Source organism: Anser brachyrhynchus (assembly GCF_964034855.1).
Source record: "Anser brachyrhynchus genome assembly, chromosome: 2".
NCBI lineage: Eukaryota > Metazoa > Chordata > Aves > Anseriformes > Anatidae > Anser > Anser brachyrhynchus.
Genome location: NC_137695.1, coordinates 108,487,329 through 108,512,833, shown reverse-complemented (window position 1 = coordinate 108,512,833; position 25,505 = coordinate 108,487,329). Strand labels below are relative to the sequence as shown.

At 37.8% G+C, this 25,505-nt stretch overlaps 1 protein-coding gene across 3 annotated transcripts in view; it reads right to left on the bottom strand.

Moving 5' to 3' along the window:
- LAMA1 (laminin subunit alpha 1) overlaps positions 1-25,505 on the bottom strand; it is a 108,021-nt gene that overhangs the window by 49,812 nt on the left and 32,704 nt on the right. Inside the window, exons 5-22 of one of the 3 annotated variants that reach the window (XM_080579362.1) lie at positions 24,185-24,364; positions 20,649-20,738; positions 20,072-20,189; positions 18,787-18,965; positions 17,232-17,337; positions 16,596-16,756; positions 12,969-13,109; positions 12,215-12,388; positions 10,252-10,353; positions 9,283-9,494; positions 7,891-8,002; positions 6,906-7,016; positions 6,058-6,185; positions 5,344-5,430; positions 4,785-4,996; positions 4,166-4,272; positions 2,484-2,664; positions 1,225-1,361 (exon numbers count right to left, since the gene is read on the bottom strand). In XM_080579362.1, coding sequence (XP_080435488.1) covers positions 1,225-1,361; positions 2,484-2,664; positions 4,166-4,272; positions 4,785-4,996; positions 5,344-5,430; positions 6,058-6,185; positions 6,906-7,016; positions 7,891-8,002; positions 9,283-9,494; positions 10,252-10,353; positions 12,215-12,388; positions 12,969-13,109; positions 16,596-16,756; positions 17,232-17,337; positions 18,787-18,965; positions 20,072-20,189; positions 20,649-20,738; positions 24,185-24,364 — 2,538 coding nt within the window. Of the gene's footprint in view, positions 1-1,224; positions 1,362-2,483; positions 2,665-4,165; positions 4,273-4,784; positions 4,997-5,343; positions 5,431-6,057; positions 6,186-6,905; positions 7,017-7,890; positions 8,003-9,282; positions 9,495-10,251; positions 10,354-12,214; positions 12,389-12,968; positions 13,110-13,323; positions 13,469-14,684; positions 14,830-16,595; positions 16,757-17,231; positions 17,338-18,786; positions 18,966-20,071; positions 20,190-20,648; positions 20,739-24,184; positions 24,365-25,505 lie in introns of those variants that run through there. The other 2 variants (XM_080579363.1, XM_080579364.1) reach the window with 2 other exon arrangements.

Genomic DNA, 25,505 nt, shown 5'->3' with positions numbered 1-25,505 from the left:
ACACAGGGGAGAGTCTGTTGAGACAAGACTCCTATTTGCAGATCTCAGTATTGTTGCATCAGGAAAGTAACTAAAATACCTTAAAGTGATTCCATATTATTTACTGCGAAGCTGTCATCTAAAGGAATGCTAGCAAATTACCAAAGGTGAGCAGTTACACTTTTAATTAAACTTGATCACTGGCAAGTGCTGTGGAATCACCCTGTGAAAGGAACACTTAAAGGGGTGTTAGCTTACCACCACCACATCCTTACACGAAAGGCATAGGAACTAGCATGCTGTATTTGCAAAACATTCACATAAAGAATAGCAGTAGCTGGTAGCTGACAAAGCAATGGTTTAAAGATTGGCTGCCAAGGAAGTTGCTGTAAATCGCTAAGATGGCAAACCTTCTTCCAAGTTTATAGGACTGTTTTATCATCCTTACTCTAAAGAAGGAAAGAGGAAAAAAAATAATCGGCTGATGATTATGCTTGTCAGGTACTTATCACATATAATGACAGACCTTGTCAAATTTATTATATTTGTGTTTTCTCCATTAAAATTACCCATTATATTCATGTAATTCTGAGGCTTTTTAAAATCTCAGCATTTATAAAATAAAGATTGGCCCAATGCCATATCTGATAGGAATTTACTGGGTGAACCTAGTTGCGTAAATGATTGTTACTCCTTAGATCTGCACTAAGTTTGTGTTTTAGTGATTAAACAAACATTAAACTGAGATAATGGGAGTTACCATTTCTCCATTCAGGAAACATGAACTAACTTATACCATTTAAATTTTAAATACTCAGAAAAAAAGTGTACAATGACTTTCAAAACAAGCTAGAGTTCATTGTTCTTAACAGTTCTTGGTTAGCAGAGAAGCATGTTTCTTGCTATCAATTGTTGCTATAAAACTGCTCTAGCATCACTGTTTATGCAACTAAGAATACACACTTCAGAATTTTTCTATGATCTATGCACCTACTTGGAACAGACACTCTAGACAAATGTTTTCAAAGACACCTTTCTTAGAATGTTCCTCAATAAATAATCTTCAGTCTGGTTTTGTGTTTTTGTTGTTGTTTTTTGTGTTTCCCTTTTTAATGTGAGTATCTAGCACTAACACTTTGAGACAAAGAATAAAGTTTGAGGTCCTTGTAACAAGAGCCCAATTCTTGCATTAGCGTATGGCAAACTGCTTTGAACAGCCACGGCTTTTCAGACAGCCTACCATACCTTGCAGCCAAGTTTAGGAGAGAGTCCCCAGTGATTTTCTTCACAGAATTCACATTTTGGTCCCCGAGTGTGAGGGGGACAAATGCACTGACCAGAATCTGCGTTACAGTTGTTCTGAGTATGAGCACAGTCACAGGCTGCAAGAGAAATAGGACCATATGATTAACTTTCTTTGCTTTGGCTATATAGAAGAAACTCCATGACTACTGATAATCTTACTTTTCATAACTATTCAGTATGGTTTATCCATTCCACTAGGAACCCCTTGCTGTCCCCAACCATTGAGAAACAAATTATGACCAGGCTGGCATTTCACTTTTTTATTAAAAGTCCCTTATTTCTGCTTGATATAGCCTGACTGGTGGTTTAAAAAGCAGCGCTGCTTTTCCACAGGGGAGTCAACAAAGCCAAATAAAATTATTGTGGAGAAAAGTAAATTTGTAGGGAAAAATTTTATTATAGAGGATGCAAAACTCATCAGGGATTCGATAACGTTCTCAAACAGGTGAAAGAATCTCAGGGATGAATACTTTTCAAGAATTTCTTATTAATTAATGGGAAAAGAATGATTTTATTTATATCAACTAACATTATTGCAGGAAGCACTTGTCTATTTAAGAAGCGCAACACTATTCTTGCTAAAAAGAAATTCAGTTAAGCAGGTTTTTAATTAGTTTAGTAACATTTACAAAGTTTTCAAGGCTGAAATGGTAAAAGGTACCTAAGGGATCTTTTATTCTTAGTAAAGACACAGTGTGTATGTTCAGAAACACAATCCTATCACATAATCTCGCTGCAGAATTCACATTACTATACTGTGAAAAAAAAAAAAAAGTCAGATTGGAGAAAAGGTAGGCATTCCTTTGGCTATATTGTGTTGAAAGGGTATCTTATTGACCTGATAAATTTGTGGGGTTTTTTTGATGGCATGTTCTCAGTTTGGATTAATATTTTTCTCTAAAACCTGTACATACCCAAGTGATAATGGGAAAATACAGTCAATGGCATATCTTATCAAAGCAGAAATCATATTTTTAAGAATTAAACAGAAAGAAAAAAAAAAGATAAAAGTCTGTAGTAGCAGTAGTTCTTAATTTTTTTTCCTTAGGTTAACCAAAGCACTAGGAAACCATTTTCCTTTTTTTTTTTTTTTTTTGAATATTTATCAAAACAACTGAACTTTGCTGCAGTGTAAGATAAAACACACTGCTGAAAGAAATTCCACACCAACCCTGGAAGAATCATGGATTAGAACTTACGTGTACAGCCACCATTCTGGAACGAATGAAAGCCATGAGCACAGCGATCACACTTTTCTCCAGCCACGCCTGGTAAACAGTGACACTGCCCCTGATGACTGCAGACCTCGGAGACTGAGCCAAATTGACTGCAGTTGCAGGGAATACAGCCAAGTCCAGTAAGCAAGCCATAATAACCATTCTGTTGGACAAGAAGGAGATATGTTTGAGAACATCAAGTCTGTTCTTATTTTCTCTTAGTTACTTTCCCTGCTGCCTGACCTGCATGAATATTGATCAGCTCTGTTTGACTGAAGTGGGAGGACTCCCTGGCCTTATCTATTCCCTGTTCCCAGCCATTTGCAAGTGTGCATTTGGATGAAAAACTCAACACTGAAATGCTCTCATGGTCCTCTAATCTCATTAGTGAGACTTTATGTTTAAAACTCTGAGGTTATTTTAATTTGAAGACTTCCATGAGGACAAAGGAGGGCTGTGCTGGCCAGGCACAGACTCCTGTGAATGTGTATTGAAGAGCAGAACAGAGCATGTCAGTGACCTATGGTACATGTGGATTGAAAAGCATTCAGCTTGCTTGGCACAGGGGCAGTAACTGGGCACAGACTTCCTGCTCTGGTCTCTGAGTCAGTTCCATACTTATCAAAGGCTGAAAACTGCTGTTTTGTCTCACCAGTGAATACCTATTTGTTCTTGCAACAGGCCTGTCTTTTAGCTGAATCCCTTTTTGGTGTTCAGCCATGATGTATTTATTATCACCAAGCACATTTTTCAGATATTCCCAGAATTCATTTTGCAGAAGCACAGTGCTAAGACCCCTCCAGGTCTGACAGTAGCATTCAGTTTGTTTGTTTGTTTGTTTGTTTTTCAGTAAGCCAATGTGACTGCACCCTGTCAAGCAGTGTGACACTGGCCTCAACAACCTGATTCAGAAGCACGGTGAGTCAACTGCATAGCTCCACATCTGCAAAGAGTGAGGCAGAACAATTCCCAACTACAAAAACCTGTCCAGGCAAACCTTTGGTCATCTCTCCAGAACAGGCCTCCCCTCCCCTAAATTTATTTGCTGCCAGTTTCTGCATCTGCTCTAGCCTGAGTTCATCCTTCTTGAACAAAGTTGACAAGAATTTTACACAGCAACGCAGGTAAAACTTTACTGGTACACTAGTATTATCTATCTCTGCTGTAAATAGCTCATTGACACATCCTAAATCATATTCACCTTTTCTATAGCTGTATCACTTCAGACAGGGAGAGGAACCTTCTATGGTTCAGCAGTACACTCAGGTCTTTCAACTTCTCAGTCCATCTCAGATCACAGAAGCTTCCTTCTTTGACATTAAGTAACATTTCTGTTTGCACTATCAAAAATCATCCCTTCCCACCCTACCCTCCAACTCCTCTGACCTAATTTGGTGTCCAAGAATTTCGCGTTTTTGTGCCAAAGTCATAAATGAAAATATCAAAAAGACTGATCAAAAGCCTTTGGTTTCCTATGCAGCAAACACAAGTTTGAATTCCCAGAAAATTTTGGAGAATGTGAGATAAACTTTATATTCCGTGCTTTCAAGCAGCCAAAACTTTCTTTTTGTATCTCCTCACATTGATGCTGGTATCCGCTGAGAAACGGGCAGACCATGATACAAGAAAACACAGATATTAGGAGCAGATAAATATTTGCTTACCAAGCACTTATCACATCTTTGTCCAATCACATTTGACTTGCAGTGACAGAAGCCTGTCTCATGATGACAACTATTGGAAAGGGAACCATTCACGTGGCACTCACAGGCTTATGTTTAGGGAAAAAAAAAAAAAGAAAAATGTACAAAAATGTATGTATATTAACATCTCCATATATGCATTCATTATTTCAGGATTCCAAATTTGTTACATAGTGTGTGTTTCATCTATTTATATCCTATAGATGTTAATACACTACAGCAATACCCATACTACACATTCAAGCTTAAAGAAAAAAAAAACATTTCTGTGAAGATATACATGTAAGAAGTTTTTTTCTTCCAGCCTTATTTATACTATTCAGAAGTAAGAAATGTCTATAGCAAGTCACTGGAGGGGTTGTATTAAGCAAGCCAGTAAGTTTCAGGCATACGAAGTGTCAGACCCTAGCATAATACATTCCTTCCTCGGGCTAAACCAACCCCATAGTTGCACTTGGCAACTCACAACTTAAAGTTTAACACTTTTGGAAAAGGTGCATATCTCCCCACCCATTCTGCGACATGCACACCGCATTGTTTTTCTGTTCTTTATGTTCTGAGAGTAATAACAACAGCTTACCACGACAACTTTTCTCAACCACTGCATCCCCATAATACCCGTCAGCACACTTTTCACAGTGGTGACCTGCTGTGTTCCCCACACATTTCAGGCACTGTCCTGTGACAGTATCACAGTGACCATCTTCCTGAGGGTCTACATTGCCATTGCATTCACAAGGAGCACACGACTGTCCTGGCACGAGTGGATTTCCATAGTACCCATTAGCACACCTGCACCAGAGATCAAAAATTGTATCAAAAACCACAGAATCATAGAACGATCCAGGTTGGAAGGGGCCTTGAAAGATCATCTAGTCCAACTTTTCATGTAAAAGGGCACCTAGATGAGATTATCTAGTACCCTGACCAGTTGTGTCCTGAATGCAGTCATGTCAAATACTCTCCCCACTCAAGAGGGTACTTCCTATTAAAATTTTATCTACTGAGTCTCTCACAGGCAAAGACAAAGTGAGGAAAATGTTATTAGGAATCTTTTTTACATGTGGTATAAACAATTCAAAGCAGGTAGCATGATGAATAATTAGTAACAACAACTATACCAAAGGTACCACACATACCTTTCACACTGGAAACCAGTATAGTCTGGAAGACATTTGTCACAGACAATTCCACCTCCTTCCCTCAGCTGGCAAGTGGGACTGAAACTATCAACAGTATTTGTGACAGTTAGTGTTACTGCACAAAAACACAAGACTTCTATAAACATTTAATACCCATTCTTAAAATCCATGCACCTGTCCATATAGCCACATAATTTCTAGTTTTTCCAGATTAACATCAATGTTTTACACATCACAGTATGTCGAAATAGAATTATCGCTTTCAGAAATTCTTCTTGATTTTTATTTCTTTCAAAGGAAAGGAAGATTTTAAAACACTTCCTAAAAAGCTGTCTCTCCTTCTAGCAAATTTGTCAAATCACTGCACCAAGTGCCTCATTTTCAGATGTAACACTTCCGTCCTTCTGTTGTTTTCGGCAACAACATGAAAGATAACTGTGATGTTGCTGCCAAGTTCAAGGAGAGGTATAAGTATTTCTTTGTGTACTTTGTATACAAATTACACCAGTTCACTTGTCCTGTCTTAGCTTACTCGTTCATCTACCCAGCAAAAAAAATAAAAATAAAAATGTTTCTATGACACAGGCTCAAATGAATAGGGAAAGAAAAATTCTTGTCTTTCTCCTTCAGGTTTCATAACGTTTTTCTTTACCTCACATTCCGATTTTGCTGCAAATGCAAAAAAAAAAAGATCTCAAACAAGCAGCTTACTTGTTTGCAGCAGAGCTCAGAGGACAGGCACAGGGCTGGCAGTCCTCAGGAGTTCCTTGGGATGGATTTCCATAGAAGCCAGGCAAGCACTGTTCACAAAAAGGTCCTGTCGTGTTATGTTGACAAGCCTGTGAGACATGGCAGAAAACTTTTTATATTTACTTTTGATGGGTTTTAATCCCTTGTGGGATCTCTGCAGGAATCTGCATGCAGTACAAAATGAAAATTCAAGCAAATTACCAAAAAGAACTTTTAAAATGAGTTATTGTGTTTGTTTTGTGTGTTTTTTTTTTTTTAAGAGTTATAATAACAGTTCCTAATTGTTTTTTTCCTTCATTTTAGAATGTATTTTACATCACAGAACCTTACTTAAGTATATTTTGTGAATTGCAAACACAGCAAAAAAAAATCTTATATATTTCTTACTGGTGTTTAGCTATTGTATTCCTGTGATTTTTGAATTTCAGAAGAGAGTGTGTAACTTCCACTGATGTCAGTCAAGGAAGATTCACATGTATGTATATTCACCCAAAACACTGTTTAATTTTGTTCCTTTCAGGAAAAGTAATACTGTCATCTTGAGCAAGCAAAGTTAAGATTTTTATCGGTCGGTATATATCAACATTTTTTCTTTCGTTCTGATTATTCCACACTTGAAATGGTAAACTGAAACAAACTATTGAAGAACACTTTAACAGAGCCTCTGAACACATACTGAAGTAAACAATGAAAGGCAAAAAAAAATAAAAATTTGTACCCATAGCTTTAAATTTTCATACATCATAAACTTGACTCCCAAGGCTAAAATGCTCTCCTAATTTCTACAGATACTTAGAAGGATGACTTACAAAGCAAACACCTTGAATATCACATTCAGTTGCATGCCCATTGCATTTGCAGGGTTGACAAATACCCCCAAATAGTATTCCATCCACACGGTAATACCCAGGGAGACAGGACTGAAAAGAAATGGGGAAACATCAGCAGCATTACGTGTGTTAAAAGTACACTCCAAATCATTTTCAAAGATCCCACTGCTGACCACCCACCGACTTGTTCACATTGTGGTAAACTGAATACTCTTTCAAGTCTATTGATGTCACTACAACTCTTTTCTGGTGGTTGTTTTTTGCTTGCACTGGATGAAGGGGATATGTATTAACTCCACGAAACTTTGATTCATCCCTTTGTACCCCGGAGGCACTTAAGTTTTCTGAACTTGAATATGTGAAGTTATTTACTATGGGACGATAAAAAACAGATGGTCTACCTCCTCTGCAGAATCACGAATGATGCTATGGTACATGGCTTCATATTGAAATTATTTGTCAAAATAATTCCTACTATTCTACAGGTGGTGCTCTGCCTCCATAATCTTCTATTCAGATACCACCTTGCCTTACATATCTGATCCTTGTAGGATCTTCCAAAGACTAGCATTCCTCCCTGCTAAGATTCCTTATTGCCTCCATAAACCTAATGACATAAAACAGAAATAAACTGCACAATTCAGATCCAGGAAAATTGCTATTCATGAGTCAGGGACACTTAAAACAGTTTCACGAAGCTTTTACAGCTACTCCTTCCGTAACACTAATGCTGTAAAGTCTATCATCATCTTTTAGTGCCATCAAACAGAACTCAAGAAATAAGTTTAAAACCTCATCTAGTATATTTGGAAGAAAACATCTACAGCATTGTGTACAGTACAGTACACAGAATTTAACCACAGATCATATAGTCTTATGGCAGTGTAATTAAAGGCAGCTTCTCTAAAACCTAGGTCCTTTCAGAAAGATCATTTTACATATACGGAACATTAGGAGAGGTTACCTCACAGGATATTCCTGTGTAACCTTGAGGACATTCACAGAATTCCACATCTGGTGCTGAAGAAAGATCTATAACATTTGCACTTGCAGTATCCAGGGTTACAGAGTCCAGCCTAGGATTAAGCATGAAAACATCATATCATTTGTTTCCTAAAATTTGATTTTAACTGTTTGGTTCTATGGGAGTCATACCACTGAGTAATGCTCCCTAGAAGCAACAGCTGAGGAAAAGGCAAAAAAAAAATTCAGTTGTAAAATATTGTGACGGTAGTTTTATCACTGCGTTTGCAGTTCTCAGCTGGAAGTAAATATACCCTCATCCTGTTATCATTATTTTTACTCCCATTGTCTTGGTGACTTCTCCTGTGGTGAGGTTTAATTAAAAACTTCCCCCTCTGTCATGATACTAGAGGTATATTGGTGGTGCAGCCTTCTCTTGCAGTCCTGTGATAAGACAGCTTTACTGCATCATGTCTAAACTAGACGTATGTTGCAGGAGGGTAAGCAGTGAGAAACAGCACCAGTTCGTTGCTGGTGCATACAACACAACAAAGCAAAACAACAAGGTGAAATGGCATTTTGCAGCAGGGACAATTTTCTCAGCCATAGGTAAAATTATTTAAATGAATCTTTACAATCATTCCGGAAAGATGAACCTTATATCCTAAATGGACATAAATATCATCACTCCTCAAGGGCACAAAGCAAATTTGTGCTTAACTATGAAGTCCAATGTTGTTGACATAAAATGCTACCAAAGTAGGGAACAAAAAGAAAGGCTAAGGGAAGTAATTAAATAAATGATGAATCATTGAACTGATTCCCTTGAGATCATAAGACTTTATTCCTGTATAACTTGGAGAATAGACAGATTTGAAATGACTTATAAAGACACTGCTAATGCTGACCTGAGACTATGAATGACCAGCTACTCCATCCCAGCCCAATTTTCCTATTAAACACTCCCTTATAGAGGACCATCAGTAACATCTATGGTAACATTTAAAGAAATTACAGTCAGGATCTTTACTGGCAGGTTATCAATAATCAACGATGATGGATTAACTCGCCACACACCAAAATAAGCACACCAGTGAGAGTTTAAGAGAGATTTCATTCTAACAAATCTGTCATTGTAATAAGGCTTTTAGGCAGTATTCTTTTAAAGCAGAAAACAATGATCCTGCTTCACAACCAAATGCTCCTTTCTGCACATTCCACATGAACGTATTTTGTAGTCAATAACAGTCATGAAAAAAAAATCAATTAAAATTGTTTTCTTCTAGAAATTATTAATGCAAAACTTTAGGAATACTGACAGTACAAACAGTGCTTCACATACACAATAGTAGTAGAAGTATATAGATAAATTTGAGTATTTTCTCTCCCTCACCTGTAAACAGCTTTTTTGGCAATGTTGTAGTTGGCCCTAATCAGAAGATGAGTCACGTTTACTAGAACAGTCATCAGTCTTTCCCGGTCTATAGCTTTTTTTGTATTGAAGTCTATAAAATTCTCCGACACGAATCTCACTGAATTAGAGTACTCCTCATATGGCTGTAATGACAAGCCTGCTGCTCTTGTGCTCAAAATCTGCCCATTGCCCTGAATGTGAAAGACAGAGAAAACATTTTTAAATTTGCATGCAAATTTTACTTATCTATTACATTTAGTGTCATATATACATCCAGATAACATAGAAAAGAAACAAAGCAGATTTCTTGCAGTAGGAAAAAATAAATTAAAGGTCTGAATTTTCCATGTATTCAAGAAGATTGCAATCTCATTCTCTTTTGGTTTAGAGACTTCAGAAACACATGCTTTTCTTTTGGAAAAAGAACTAAATTAAAATTCAGAAATCAATTCTGCAAAACAATCTCTTTTCTGCTTTGGTTCTATTGCTAAGTATATATTACAAAATAATGCTTTTTGGAGATGTCTGGATTTCATTTAGAGTCTTACTTTTAAACTGCAATATAACGCTAAAAAAAAAAGTAATCAGCAAGAATATTCATCCGTTTTATGAATATAAATCATTCCTGCTTATTGTAGTTACTTTTGTAAACACAACTTGGTTCATTTAGTAATTATCACCTCACATTTTCACAGAGGATAGTGTGTAGTATTTTATTATTTAAAAATAGTATTATATACCTACAATTTCAGAGAAACAGAACAGAAAATTAGAGAATTGATTAGCAAGGAAATATTGGCAGTGACTTTTAAAAAGGGATTTAAAACTGAGATTTAACAAGGGATTTAAAACTACTATGATAGAAATACTATTTCACTTTTCTTCTTTTTTAACCTATCCATAGATTCCTAATAATGTTTGAGTAGTAGCCAGCTGAAAACAATCTACCTGAATGATGACATCCACGCTAGATACTATATCACTGTCCACACTCTCCATTGGAATGTCGTAAGACACTGTATACTTCAAGTCTCCACCAAAAGCTGTGAGCTGAAATAGTAAAAAAGAAAGCCTTAACAACAAAATAACCTCCAATCAACACAAAGAAGAGGCACGAGACAAAATAACGTGTTTGTCCCAAATTAAAGGGATACATTGGTTTACAAACACCACTTTCCAGGGAAAATTTAACATGCTGTGCGCCTATCAGCACAGGCACAAGTGCTGACTTGTTACTGTGCAGGTGGGGAAACCTAGCTGAAGGCTCTACAGATGATTCAGATAAGTGCCCTCATTCAGTGAAACACCCACAGGACTTTCAACAAACAGCAGGGTTTATGCTACCATCCTAGCCAAAGGGCAGAGCACGTGGTGGGAGTTATTCACATTCCATCTCCCACCTTTCAGGCTCCTTAGCCCCACATCTGCTGCTGACTACTTCAAAGTAAATGAAAGAGTTGTATCAACAGTTATACCTACATTAAATGGATGAGAGATCAGAATTTGAGTGAACATTCCCCTGCGCAAAAACTACTCCCCCTAAAGTTACACTTCTGAATCCTGTGTTCATTTAGCCAGTCACTGTACTAAGAACAGGGGCTGCAGGAGCAAAGAGGCTGGACTGAAAAAAATTAAAGTGAGGTTGCAAGGTCGCCTCTACTCAGAACTGGTGAGGCTACACCTAGAGTACTGTGTCCAGTTTGGGGCTTGCCAGCGCAAGAGAGACACAGACATACTAGAAAGATTCTGGTAAAGGACCATGAAGATAATAAAGGGAATGGAGCACCTTTCACACGAGGAAAGACTGCAAGTACTCTGAGTGTTTAGCCCAGGCTCAGAGGGGATCTCGATGTGTATAAATATCTAAACAGAGGGTGCAAAGAAAATCAGAGCCAGGCTCTTTTCAGTGGTGCCGTGACAGGACAAGAGACAATGGATACAAACTGGAACACAGGAGGTTCCTGTGCACTTTACTGTGCAGGTGACTATAAATACTGGCACAAGTTGCCCAGAGTTAGTAGACTATCCCTCCTTGGAAGTATTCAAAAGCCATCTGGACATGGTTCCTTGGCAAACTGCTCTAGGTGACCCTGCTTGAGATGAGGGATTAGACAAGATGACCTCCATGTCTCTTCTCAATTATTCCATGATTCTCTTGGATAAAATAAAATTAAAATAAAATAAAATAAAATAAAATAAAAAGGGACTCAGAGCTCACAAAACTTAAGACCAGGGCAAAAATTAAGACCAGTCAGTTGGAAACTAATAAATTTGAAATGGAAGATGAGCAAGAAGAATATAATGGTCCTGTCAACTGTATCGAACAAGATGTGAAGGGCATCAGGTTTGGGTTGGGAGCCATGCGTATAGGGAATGTGAGCAAGAAAGCTAGTAACAGTCAAGAAAAAGAGGGAGATTATATTGTGTCATCAAAGATAGGCTGAGAAGAAACTGGGGAGAAGAGTGAGATCAAAGAGAGAGCAAGAAGGGGAAAAACTGGGGACATCTAGCCAGGAACACTACAATTTGAAGAACAGAGACAGGTTGAGAAGTCTGGTAATACCAAGTTTTATGTGCACTTTGTAATTACGGAAGTTGTGTATATATTCCAAACATATTCATATTCTAATTACTTTCCATGAGCTCATCAAAGAGCAGACAAAGCAACTGTGAAGGTTTCAGTGCACAGTAAGAAAGCATTAAACTGAAAGACAAAACTTTATGTCATACAGGAAAGATGTAAAAATAGAGTTCTAGGGACACAGAGGTGAATTTAAGGTATATTAGCATCCCAGTAAGTAAATATTTTGGTAAGCAGAAATATATATACTGTTTATGTACAAAAAAAATATTAGAGCAATACAGTATGATTAAAATAGGGAAATGAATTGTTTTAACTCTAAGAACTCACTTTATTTCCTAAATATGGCTCAGGTGCTGACCAATAGTAAGTATGTTTCAGCACTTTCACAGCCTCAGTGTTGTTGATGCTTATTTGATGGGGGCCATCCAATTGACTTTGCTGAGGTTGCACACCCCTTGCGTTATACAGATCAGTAACAAGCCATCCAGTCATGTGTGTTACCTGCAAGAAATAATGCAAGAAATTAACAGAGTCAGAGCCTGGTGTCACTGAAAAAGCAGTCACTAAAATTAACTGATCCCTAGATATTCATTTGAACTGGTGAATCTATAACACTTTTATTAACCCAGTCCAATACACACAAATGGGACACTTCATCATATGATGAGACTAGGACTGTCTCGGTCCCTGCAAGAGACAGGAATACAAACACAGCAAGTTCAATTTTCATCTTCCCAACAAAATTAGCATAATGTCTTCAATACACAAGGAAATTTTAACAGCATGAGGTCAGAAAACAAATATATGTGTGTATATATATATATATATTATTTTTTTCTTTAATCACAGACTCTGCTAGCCAACGCTTCTGGTATTACTGCAAACCAGCGGGGCCAAAGCCTGCACTGAGAAGGCATGTTGACCACCTCAGAGCTGCCAAATGATATTGAAAGTCTATTCCTCTGTACGAAAACATATGCCAGAATTTAGAATTAACTTGGGTGTATGTCAAAGAGAAATACAGTATGTTTTGCAGCTGCCTGAGGAAAGAATATTAGGTCATGGAGGTAACATATAATACCTGACTGATGGGCCATGTTAGGCTGTCACAGACATCAGAAACTCCAAAGCAGAAACACTCTGTGCAGCCCTGAGGATTTCTTTCTTGCAGGTTGTAGAATCCAGGTCTACAGAGGTCACAGTTTTCACCTTCTACATTTTCCTGTCAATGGCACATAACATTTGTTTCACATCAGTATTATTATGGCACCAAATACAGTGGATTAGATAGGATTTAGGCATAACAGCATTCAGAAGGTTCTAAAAGAAAACAGATTTCAGCCCAGCAGGCTTATTGAATAAGATTCAGAGCTTAAAATGAAAACTGATTGGAAAAATTCATTAGAATTTGCCAGTTCATCAAAATCAAAATATACCCTGGTAAAGGTTCTGTTGCAATGAAACTTCAGCACATGGGAAGGGTTTGAAAAGCTTCTGCCAGTTTGCCAGTCTGCTTCTCTGGTAGCTTGAATTTATAGCTTACTCTGGGCATGGAGCTCCCATCTTTACCAAATCAAGAGGCCTTGCCTCTAAGGCTGGCTCCTGGAGCTACCACAGCCAGTTTCAAGACAACAGTTCCTCAACCACCTATTAATACTTGTACCCACCACCGCCACCTCATCCTAGAGGAGTTCCACATACATTTATGCTACTCCTTTAGCTCCTAGCACTGGCCTGCTGCCTCCTTACTAAGCAAGCTGGGTAGTTCACAGCACACTGCTACATACCTCTTTCAGTGTAGTATTGGGGGGGGGGGCAGGGGGGCGTCCAACTTTTTTCTTGTAAAATCTGTACAGGCATTATGTATTTATTTATTCCAAAAGTTTAAATAAATGTTGCTAAGATGCAAACAAGTAAAGAAAATATTCAGTAAATAGACAAAAATATTCAGTAAATACCCACAAATTTGTGTAAGTAGATCTCAGTGGGCATTTCTACACAGTGAGATTCAGAACACCTCCTGCTGGCAGGCACAAGTCTCTGACCATGTCCTGTTGTATCAAGGCAAGACCTGAGTACATATCACTCCTCCACCTCAGCCGTTGGTTTCCACAGTGAGAAAACCCCACTGCAAAGGCAAAGAAGACTTTACAGAGCACCCCACAAAGTTCCCCGATACAGATGATTAGGACGCCAGGACTGCAGGGCACACAGTGAAGCATATCTGCCTCGCTGTTTTGAGAAGGCCTGTATGAGCTCTGCAGTGTAATTTGAAATGCAAAGCGTGCAGACCAAATTCTGATTTCAGAAGCAGTTACCAGGCTAACATCCTTCCACTTCACCCAGAGAACCACTCCCAGTTCCAGCCTTAGATTGGGTTCAATGGAGCAAATTTCAAGCCTACCAGAGAGAAATTTAAACACTACCAACAGTCTCCTCTTGTCGACCAGTGTTTGGCATATCAAGTTTATTGAAGACCTCTCTAAACAGGTAGGTTATATATTTCTGTACATAAAATACATACAATTTCTGCAAATTATACAAAAAATCTAGATGATCCCCACCTCTTATACAAAGGCTGAGGATGCTATTTGTTAATCTTTAAATTTACAGAAAATCCCACGTAAAGGGCCTCCTGAAATAATGAGATTTTAAAATTTTGGATTTTTACAGAAATAATTATTGTATGCTTCCTCATTTCTGTCTTCAGAGTATACTTCGATCACACATTTCATTTTATCTCTGTAACATTGGAAGAAATTATCATTTATTTCTTAATGAAAACCCATTATCATACCCCAATGACTAGACCTCAGGAGCTGTTGTGACTGAGGAAAACCACAGGAATAGGCTGTGACTGTGATTAAAACCCTACAGTGGAGGGAGGCTCAGTGCATATGGGCAAGAGCAAAGTGCCTATGAAGCTCAGGGAATAATGAAGGGTGTTACTGACTACAGCTGTTGCAAATAAGCTGACTATCTCATCAAAATGGGGACTGGAGGGTGGCCTTTGTTTTAGATAAACAACTATCAACAGTCATCTAGTGATGTAAATGTTTATTCCTGAGTTCATTTTAGAAGTGTGAATGTTTCCCTGAATTCTCCAGATGAGCATAGTGTGTGGGTTTAGGTGTGAGTATGTTGCTCAAAGTATTAAAAAATTAAAAAAAAAAAAAAGAAAAAAGACAAACAGCAAAAGAATTTTGAAGAGAGCAACAGGCCTGAGCTGGCTTCAACCCATGCGTTCCTCCCTGTTAACTGGGGAGGCCCAATGCTGTGATGGTGGGTATATAAAGACCAGTAATGGGAATCGCGTTTGTACTGTGATCTAACTGTGTATTACAATTGCTGTATTGCACTTGTAGAGTGAATTCCATACATTGCTCTTCTAAATCGATAGTCAATGTAACATCAAATATTTTAAATTTTATTTTGATGTGAAACATTTCCCTCTCCACATGTGGAATATCTAAAAGAATTTGGTCAGAGTATTAGAATCCAACAGCTGTGTTTCACAAATGATCAAACATGAAATTCTGAGTATAAAAGTAAGTTTGCATTACTGTGTTCACAGGGTTGACATAGGCATAGAAATTAGGAATTCTGTCTCTTTCATTTAAAATTTGGAGCACACAATATAAGTGGGCTGATGGCTAGTGACACTCTCAATGATCCGGCATAAAAAATGTGTGCCATGGTCATGCCCATGACAGTATTGAAAGGGGACAGTTTTTCATCCAGTTTATACCAAAATTTTAACCAGTAAGCCACATCGGCTAAAACAGTGTTACTGTAGTTCAGAATCAGGCAAAATGGTTGTATCTTTTTTTTTTCTCATTTAAATTGGCCATTGGAACTATTTCTTTCATCCAGACTCTGGTTATTTATACACTTGATATTTTGGATCAGATAACTCATGCAAGAGAACTAAGCAGTTTCAGAAAAACTGTCAAACAAACCATGTTTTTCTGGCTCCTGTTCACTGTCATATTTGGCAACAAATACATAAGCTACTAGCTAACATTCGGTTCAGAAAATTGTGTGTAACTTCTTTAAATATTGCCACACAGCTTGGTAACGAAGTTCAACAGAATCTACAGCTGCAAGATATATCAAAAGGGTTGGGTATTTACCAAAAATGAAAGAGGTAGTGGCAAATCTTTTTTGTTAAAATTGTTGATGGTTCATATTTCGTAATCAAATAATTAACTCATATTTCATTTGTCAGTCTAATTTAACTGTTCCAATAATTATTCCTTCCAAATGCATATTGTTACTTCACACAAAGCAGATTTTATAAACGCATCCTTTCTTTACATGTCATCAGTGTCTTTTAAGAGAAACATCAGCTCATCCCTAAAACTAAACCCAGCTAGGCACACTGTCAGTCTCCCTGTGATTCTCTCACACTCACATGTGCAATTAGTATTTGATTTTAATGTCAGTCTGGCCCATTTTTTATAGAGTAACATACAGAGCACTAAATATCATACAGAACTGTTCAACTTAATTTACAATATTTTCAGTTCAGAGAATAGTCATTTTAAGTTCTAGTTACTGAGTTCTAGTTATGACACCAAGTCACTTGTTATAAAAGAAGAGATCTCTAGTTAATGAATAAATTCTCCTTATTAAAAAAAAAAAGAAAAAATCACAAATTTAATCCACAGATTCCCTTTTAAGCAAAAATTATCACTTTAATACTCACTTTGCAAAGACAAGGTTCTGTGCATGGATCTTCATTAATGCTGCCAATTAGGCTGCAGTTACAACGCAGGCAGTTTGGGTAGCCTCGATACCCAAATGCACAACGGTCACATTTTTCTCCTGTGTAACCTTCTCTGCATTGACATTGACCTGGCCACATCCCTTGAAAAGCAAAAATTGATAAACAAATAAGAGCAGGCAGTAAGCTGGGTTCAAGATGTCTCAGACCACGCAAGTAATTTAACATCCCTTTTTTATTTTATTCCATGTTAATTCCACACAGACGCTTGACATAATGTCAGTCTCACCATTTATTTTTTTGTGTTCAGAGTACCAGATGCACAGAGACTGCAGCAGAATGGATTTTATGACAGCTATAACAGCATTCATGAACAACAATATTAGATCTCAATCCTTCATATTGCTTTACATAGTCAGAGCCTTCCATCTCTCACACAAGACCACATTCAGGGACCTGACACATCTTTCACCTCACTTTTCTAAATATTCACCGTTGTTCTGAAATGGTACCTAACTGGCAGCCATTCACAACAAGAAACAGTTCCCTCATATTTCGCAGCCCAGACACATTAGCCAGATTTTAAGTTTAGAGAGGAGATATTTCCTGTTGCCTTACCAAGCTGTGAGTCAGAATGGTGCTCGTCTTTAACACAGTCAGAACTCAAAGATCCAAATGGGTCACAGCCACAGGGATAGCAGGGGTGATCATCATAGGGAGAAACCTATGAGACAAATGTTCTCTGTCACATTCTCAAGTTATTAACTTGAAAAATAAAGTTACTTCTGTTTCTTGTCTGGGATTGCTGGAACTAGCACAAATGAAGACTAGAAAAACTGGTATACAGCAACAGATCAGGGGACTCAATCTGTTTAATTTTAGCAAACAGAAGATGGGGAGATTGCAGTCTAGGAAAAAAAATGCAGGAACAAAATTTGGTCTTCAATAGCACAGGCAAAGGTACAGTAACTCTAATGGCTGGAAGTTGAAGCTTGACACATTCAGCCTAAATATATATCTTTTAGTGTGACAGCAGTTAACCACTGTGATGGTTTGCCAAAGATTATGGAAATGTTTAAGACAAGAATGGACGCTTTTTGCAAAGATACTCTAGTTCAAAGAAGAAGAAAATGAAAAAAATCCTTGGCTCTGTATTCAATGGGTGGACAGATATTCATGAAGATTCATTCTAACTTCATGATCTATACAACTTCGAAATATAAGGCAATGTAACTTATGGAAAGGATTTTCTTTTCCATAAGGGAAACCTAAAGTTTTCTTTTGAGTACTTCAGATGTAAAGCAAATCAGTAATGACCTCTGGATACATATATATTGGCCACAAATTGAATATTTCAGTGCTTCTTAAAACAAGTGAATTAGAGAATCTCACACTCAGGTTTAATTCTCCTTTGGATGAACTGTACCTGCTGTCTAACCACACTCCTACCACTCACCCTTGCTCTCTGCACCTCTTTATGCTAGCTTTCTAAAGCATGGGCTTTTGAAAATATGTATGAACCTGCTGAAGCAAGACCTTGTGGGGCAGAAATTTAATTCGCTACCTTTCTTTATGCAGACACCTCTAACACTGCAAGAACTTCACATTCTGTTACTCATATATTAAAAAATGTCTTTTGTGGAGACATTTAGGTCATTTTTTTTAAAGAAGGACACTTGTCAATAAACTGGGAAGTAGACAGGCTCATATAGACCACATGTTCTACAATAAACATGTCAAGAAGAAGAATTTTTGTTGCAGTATCTCATGAGTCAGAGTCTGACCTTAGAACCATGTGATGGTCTTTTTAAACACTGATTGAAATGGGCTGGTATAGGACAGTACATAATTTTAGCACTTCTGAAGACATCAGATCTTCAGTGCTGGCACATTTAGAGCTTTATCCACAGGAGAAATGGTTTTCCTATCACATCTATATTTCCACACTAGGAAAACATATTTACTTATTCTTTTCTTCTCCAACAGCTTCTTTTAGAGCAATTAGACCTGCCATTCCACACAACTGGACAAGCGTTTTATGCTTTTCTCTGAAAGCTGTGGTGGTATGTGATTTATAAAAAAAATCCTGTACAGTTTTTAGTTATTCTACAGTGGATAACAATACATGTATGAATGTACAAAGAACGTTAAAATGGTATATTCCAAATCTTACTTTGTGTGGTCTAAAATATCCATCAGCACACATTTCACAGTTGATCCCAGTAGTATGTTGAGTACAGTTTAAACAGACACCACCTCCTATATACTGGCCATGAATATCCATGCTCCTTTTCTGATCTGCAATACTCTGGTTGTAATAACAATCTTCTGCTTTGTTATGACAGTTGCACTCTAAGAAGAAATAGAAAAGAAATTCACTTTTTTTAAAATTTACATTACATTACAGTTTCTACAACACTGACACTTTTCAAAGAGGAAATTGTAAGTAGAAGAACATATCAATTCATCTCAAATGTGTGATTTTTTTTTCCATTAACCATGCTGTATGCATCAGCAGTCTCAAATACACTCAATTTCTTAGCAAGTAAGCACGTTTCAAAAACACTGTCACCACTTCAATAGCACCCTTCTTAACAGTATTCCACAGATCACACTCCTCTCAGGAGTGATGTCAATAGCGATGTGTGCTATTACTTTTAGCTGCTCTTATATCTTCTGTCCTCTGTATTATAGAAGGAAATCTGCCTGATTCATCTCTTATTTGTATTGTAGACAAAAGTCTAAGAAGTCAACAGTGCCGATACGTAAGTATACATTTGATTTCGGTTAGAATATACTTTTCAGTCCAAACAAACACTTCTTTTCCAAACAGTGGCATTGAAAATTGTGTAAAGACTTCTACTAAAAAGAAAATTCATAGTTGCAAATGGAAAAGTATATCTAGTATGTTCTTAATTGGCTGCAACTTGTGCCCAGCATTAGTTGTGTGAAGAGGGAAAATACACTAGCTAGCCCTAGAGACAGTCATCTGTGCTGAACTACTGTCACAGCCTAAGTCAATCTATCAACTAATCTGGAATGTAATTGGCCAGCAAGGATTTTCTTTCAAAAGATTTGTTATCAGAACAAAGTGTTTTGGTTTTTTTATCTGACAAAATTTATTATCAAGTAAGAAGATTGCATTTCAAGTAGCTAACAAAGTGATTGATGAAAATCTGCTAGTTTTTACAGGAGTATAATAAATCCCCAAGTCTCTTTTGTCTCATCCTTTCTGAAAGTTTTGCTGCATGACACTTCCATTAGCCAGGCAGTCACATTAGACAGAATATTTAAAATCATCTAAATAGTTAAGGTTTTAAGTAGGCCTCCTACTCCATGAAGACAGTTAGTAGTTTGGGGATATTTGGGGGAATCAGTGTAGATCTGTATGAAAAGCAACCTCAAACAAGAGTGTAATAAGCCTTTATGAAATTATTTAAGCCTTAGTGCATACTTACTCTCACATTTGTTCCCTGCAGAAATGGTTCCTGGTCTCCATGGCTTCTGATGGTACCCGGGACAACATTTGTTACAGCTCTCTCCACATGTGTTGTGCTCACACTGGCACTGCAATTTCTAGGAAACAGAAGAAAACACAACATTTTCTTTAAATATTTTTTAAATGGATAATTTACTCAATGTTCTCATAAGTCTGCCTAATATCTGATTTATTCCAAAAAATGTCAACACTCATAAATACTGATCAATTAGCACTAGACTACTCAACCACACTACATCAATTACTGGGGAGTAGCTTTTCTACAACAGTGAAACTCCTCCTTTTGCAACTCAGACTATTGCTTGTAATGCCCTTCAAGTTGTTTAATTTTAATGCCAAAGTAAGAATTCCCTTCAAAAAAGTTACATTACCAGAGACCCAGATAAGATTACAAAGAAAAGGAAGAAAATTATAGCAAATAATTTATATGCATTATGTAGTACTTTAGCCTTCTCTTTCCCATTCTCCTTAGGCAAAGCCCTGTCTAAATTGGATAAGTTGTTCTGTAAAAATAGATCAATGAGATCAAAGAATACCTTTGTGATTTCATCCAAGGGGCAGCTTCGAGCATGGCCATAACAAATACACATGCCACCAACAGAGATGTCCTTTATTGAGTAGTAGTACTACAAAAATTAAAGATGAAAAAAGAATGAAAAGAATGATTAAAAGACATCTCTCTCTGTATATATATCTTCCCTCCTACATAATAAAATGCCAGCATTCTATTATTTTGTGACTTAAAATATGTCAAGGAAATACTATGAATTTCTGTCACTTAGAACAATAGAATAGCATCACAGAGTAATTTATGTTGGAAAAGTCCTCTAAGATCATCTGGTCCAACCTTTAACCTAGCACTGCCAGGTCCACCATTAAACCATGTCGCTAAGCTCTACATCTACATGTTTTTTTGAAGACCTCCAGGGATGGTAACTCAACTACTTCCCTGGACAGCCTGTTCCAATACTTCATAACCCTTTTAGTGAAAATAATTTCCTAATAACCTACCTAAACCTCTCCTGGCGCAACTAAAGGCCATTTCCTTATCTTATCGCTTGGTGCTTGGGAAAAGAGCCCAATTCCCACCTTGCTATAGCCTCCTTTAGGGTAACAATAGAGCACAGTAAGGTCTCCCCTGAACTTCCTGTTCTCCAGCCTAAATATCCCCAGCTCCCTCGGCTGCTCCTTGTAAGACTTGTTTTCTAGACCCTTCACCACCTTTGTTGCTCTTCTTTGGACATGCTCCAGCACCTCAATGTCCTTGCAGTGAGAGGTCCAAAACTGAAAACAATATTTGAGGTGTGGCCTCACCAGAGCTGATTACAGAGGGACAATCACTTCCCTGGTCCTGCTGCCTGCACTATTCCTGATACAAGCCAGGATGCCGTTGGCCTTCTTGGCCCCCTGAGCACACTGCTGGCTCATTCAGCTGGCCGTCAACCAATACTCCCGGGTACCTTTCTGACAAGCAGCTTTCTAACCACTCATCTCCCAGCCTGTAGTGTTGCATGGGGTTGTTGTGACCCAAGTGCAGGACCCAGCACTTGGCCTTGTTGAACTTCATACAGTTGGCCTCGGCCCATTGGTCCAGCCTATCCAGATCCCTCTGCAGAGCCCTCCTACTACCCTCAAGCAGATCAACACTTGCGCCCAACTTGGTGTCATCTGCAAACTTACTGAGGGTGCACTCAATCCCGTCGTCCAGATCATTGAGCTGAGGGAAACCTTCCATTTGTTTTTTTTTTTTCCTATGTTTTTCCTCGGTGGTACAAAACAACTAAGTTTTAACTTTAAATAACGCACCATTCCTAAGTTTCAGGAAAGACCACCAACTGTAGCCAAAATGTGCTTGTAAAAGAAGCTTTTTCCACTACAAAATCCATGCAGCATAACAAAATGCTATATTTGAATTTCAGTTTGTGAAGTAAAAGTGTGCTTTCCTAAAATGGGAACTATACCCTCCCTTAAAATCACTTTGTGCACTTCCTTTTCTGAGGCAGTGTATTAGGCTATCCAAACTTTTAGCTTAAAATTGGTGATACAGCAGAATAGAATCCATTAATATTGCAATGTGGTGAGCAAAAGCGCATACATACATAAGGAAAAGATTTAATTTTCAAGGCAAGGAAGAGGCAGGAAATGACCATCTGGGTTCAGTTACAGCTGCACTATCAACGTGGTTGGCCTGTGTGTATCCTGGGAAGTATGTACTAGTACTTCAGGGGAATGAAAAAAAATATTTTTTGACCACACTTCTAAGTAAAAAGGTCAAGACTCTCAGATCTAAAAACCCTACGGTCATCTGCTTCAGGATGAGGAGGTGGCCCTGGGTGGTCAGACCTGCTGACTCCATGGACTGTTATTTCGCTGAAGGATCTTGGAGCTGGAGCAAACTAGCCTCTTTGAATATTTAATTTTTTAGTTGTTTAAATTTTTATTATAACATTAAAGAAAAAAAACTACAATAATAAGCATGATTTAAGATTAAAAATAAATAAATAAATAAATAAAAATTTTATGACCAATAAGTCCTTAACTACAGAGAAGAGGTCCAGACTGAGAAAGGTAGGAGGATGACCAGAAGCAGAGCTGTATTTCTTAGTACAGAAAAAGCTCATTGCATTCCCTGCTTCACCCCCCTTTCTGTTGTTTTCTTAAAGCTTATACTCTGTATGGCTCACAGCAGCTGTGTGCAGCTTGAAGTTGAACAAGAGACTAATGCTAACCAAATGCTACAGAGAGAAATAAATAAAAGAAGCAAAACACAGAAACAAACCTGCTGTTGAACACTTGGAAAAGTTCTGCATCAGCCCTTTTGCAAGATTGTATACAAGACACCAATAAAACTGGTATCAACAGCTGGATGTAAAGTCTTCAAAAACAATAAAAATGGAATACAGAAAGCTGGAAATGACTACCTTGGTTGTCATTGGTTACACAATGGATGAGACACAAAGTGAGACATCAGGACATGAGAACTCTGTTCCAGTAAAACCCATGTCTTATGGAGATGAAGATGTGTAGCTGTTCATGCAAAGCGGCACTAAATCCTGCTGGGTAAATTAGTACTAAGCCCTGGATTATACAGCAGTGTACGTTATGAAGGCAATGGGTATGCTTATCCTCAGCACCCTTGTTTCCCAAGTAAACTGCATGTTTGTATCTCAAGCCTTCCATTTTGGGGTGTATTTCTTGATATTACAGTATTATGGAAAGGCTTAAATATCTACCAGCCTGTTCCATACGAATATCTCACCTGTTCAGCTTTTGTGTTAACTGCTATCCTACGTCCAGCAAAGCACAGCTGGAACAGACACCTAATCCTCATGCACGCAGTCCCTGTGCTAGCAACTCCCCCACGGGGCAGATGGAACGAACGGAACACCCAGATCTTGTGCTTCTGAAATGCTGCAGCTGAACAGGCACCTTAGATGGAGATGAGAGTGGGGCTGCCTTGAAAGTACCCACCAAAGCCTGCTAAGAGCCAGGCTCCTTTTTCTCTTCTATACCCAGCTACCCAATCCAGTTTCAATATCAAGTGTGTAAAGATTACTTAAAACTCTTAAGTGTTAAAATTCTGGGTGTTTTGCATTATTATTTCTGTGCTTGAAAACAGTAAATTAAAATGGTTTAAAGAAAATGAAGAAAACTCTTATCAGACATCAAAATTCACCATAGCAAGGTTTACAAATAACTCTTTTTATGGATCAAAGCACTGAAAACATATGAGAAAATGTACTGAAATTGAGCTACCTCAAGTGACACTTTCATTAGCCAGACCCTATTTTTTCTTTTTTGATAGAGAATTAGAAATGACATTCCTAGCTTAAATCATTTGAGCAAACAAAATTTAAAAAAAAAAAAAAGAAACAAAATTATCTTTAAAATTATTTCTTGAAGTTGTCTCTGACAAGGTATTTTTGCTAATGAAGTCAAAGGGAAGCAAAAAGTAGTTAACAACTTATAAAACAACTCTGTGAATGGCAAGGATCAAGTACTTCCTCAAAGAGATCAGAAAAGGCTTTCCCATTCTGCCACACTGAGAAGTGTTTCTGAACAATCATCTTACCCTTCTGGTAACAATGGGATCTAGTTCTTTAGGATCATGATGGCTGAGAGTCATGAGGTCAGCATTAAGAGTTCTAATACGCTGCAGTCGTAGGCGAATGTATCGTGCAGAGGTAAACTCCAAAAGCTTTTCTGAAGGATCATCAGCACTAGGCCTGCCATTGATCAGTGACGTGTGAATCTAGAAAGAGGGTATGACTTAATCATAAACATAATTATGATCCATTTGCAACAACAAACATCTTAGTGTGAGAATTAAAAACATAGAACTTAAGCTTGTTTTCTAGCAACTGAGGATGGTGAGATGTTGAATTACCTGGAATTATTTTTTATTTCCCACATTCCACCTGCAGGTATAACTCCCACTTCCTGACTGACACAGTTCTGAAACCACCATTCTTGGCTCATCGTAAAGTCTCATGTCTCCTGGACATTTGTGGAGTTAACATATGGAGAAGTGCAGTACCACAAGCTAGTCCTTAATTACCTGGTCTTCCTTCTTCTCCCTTATTGACATGGAACATGCAACTCTGTCCGTACGCACGGTTTTGTCCTTACAGATTTTTCGTAAACAATTTGTAGAGATCTTATTGCAAAATATAATGTTGTGCATGTGCTCAATGTGGAGTCATTAATCCTATATCGTGTTGGGACAGTGCTGCCCAGTCAGCGAATAATACTCAGTGATATGACAGCACAGTGGGAAGCCACAATGCAGATAATTGAAAGCAGGAGGCTGCCACCACGACAACAACCCATCTGGTCTCCATTCCTCCATCTCACACAATCCCAAGTTGGCCCCAGTAAAATGGCTTTTGTTATCAAGCAGTGCAACTTATTCCAGAAACAGCTCCCTCCTCCTTTCCAAAGCAACTTAAAAGCACACAAAGATGTAGTTTCATATGATCATAGAATCATAGATGACACAGTTTGTGCTACATTTTGAGGTAGAAACTCCAATATGAGACCCTAATACCACAAAAAAGTGTTAAACAGTACACCTGATGTCCGCCTCAACTAGTAAAGGGTTGTACACTAGGCTCATCAGATACATTTTAGAGTGCAAAGCACATCCTCATTTATGCAGAGCAATTTTGTCTCATATACTACTCTTGGATTTATAGTTTGACCTTTGTCCAGTATTGTCAAATATTTCTCCTGAAAATATTACTAAAAATTTAAAATGGAAAAAAAAAAAAAGTAGTTTACTTCTGCACAACTAGGGACTTCACAGACAGCAATCGTGTTATTTCAAAAATATACAGAGTCTGGCAACGGAGTTCACACTCTCAGCTATATACTTTTGCCATTTATGGTCTATC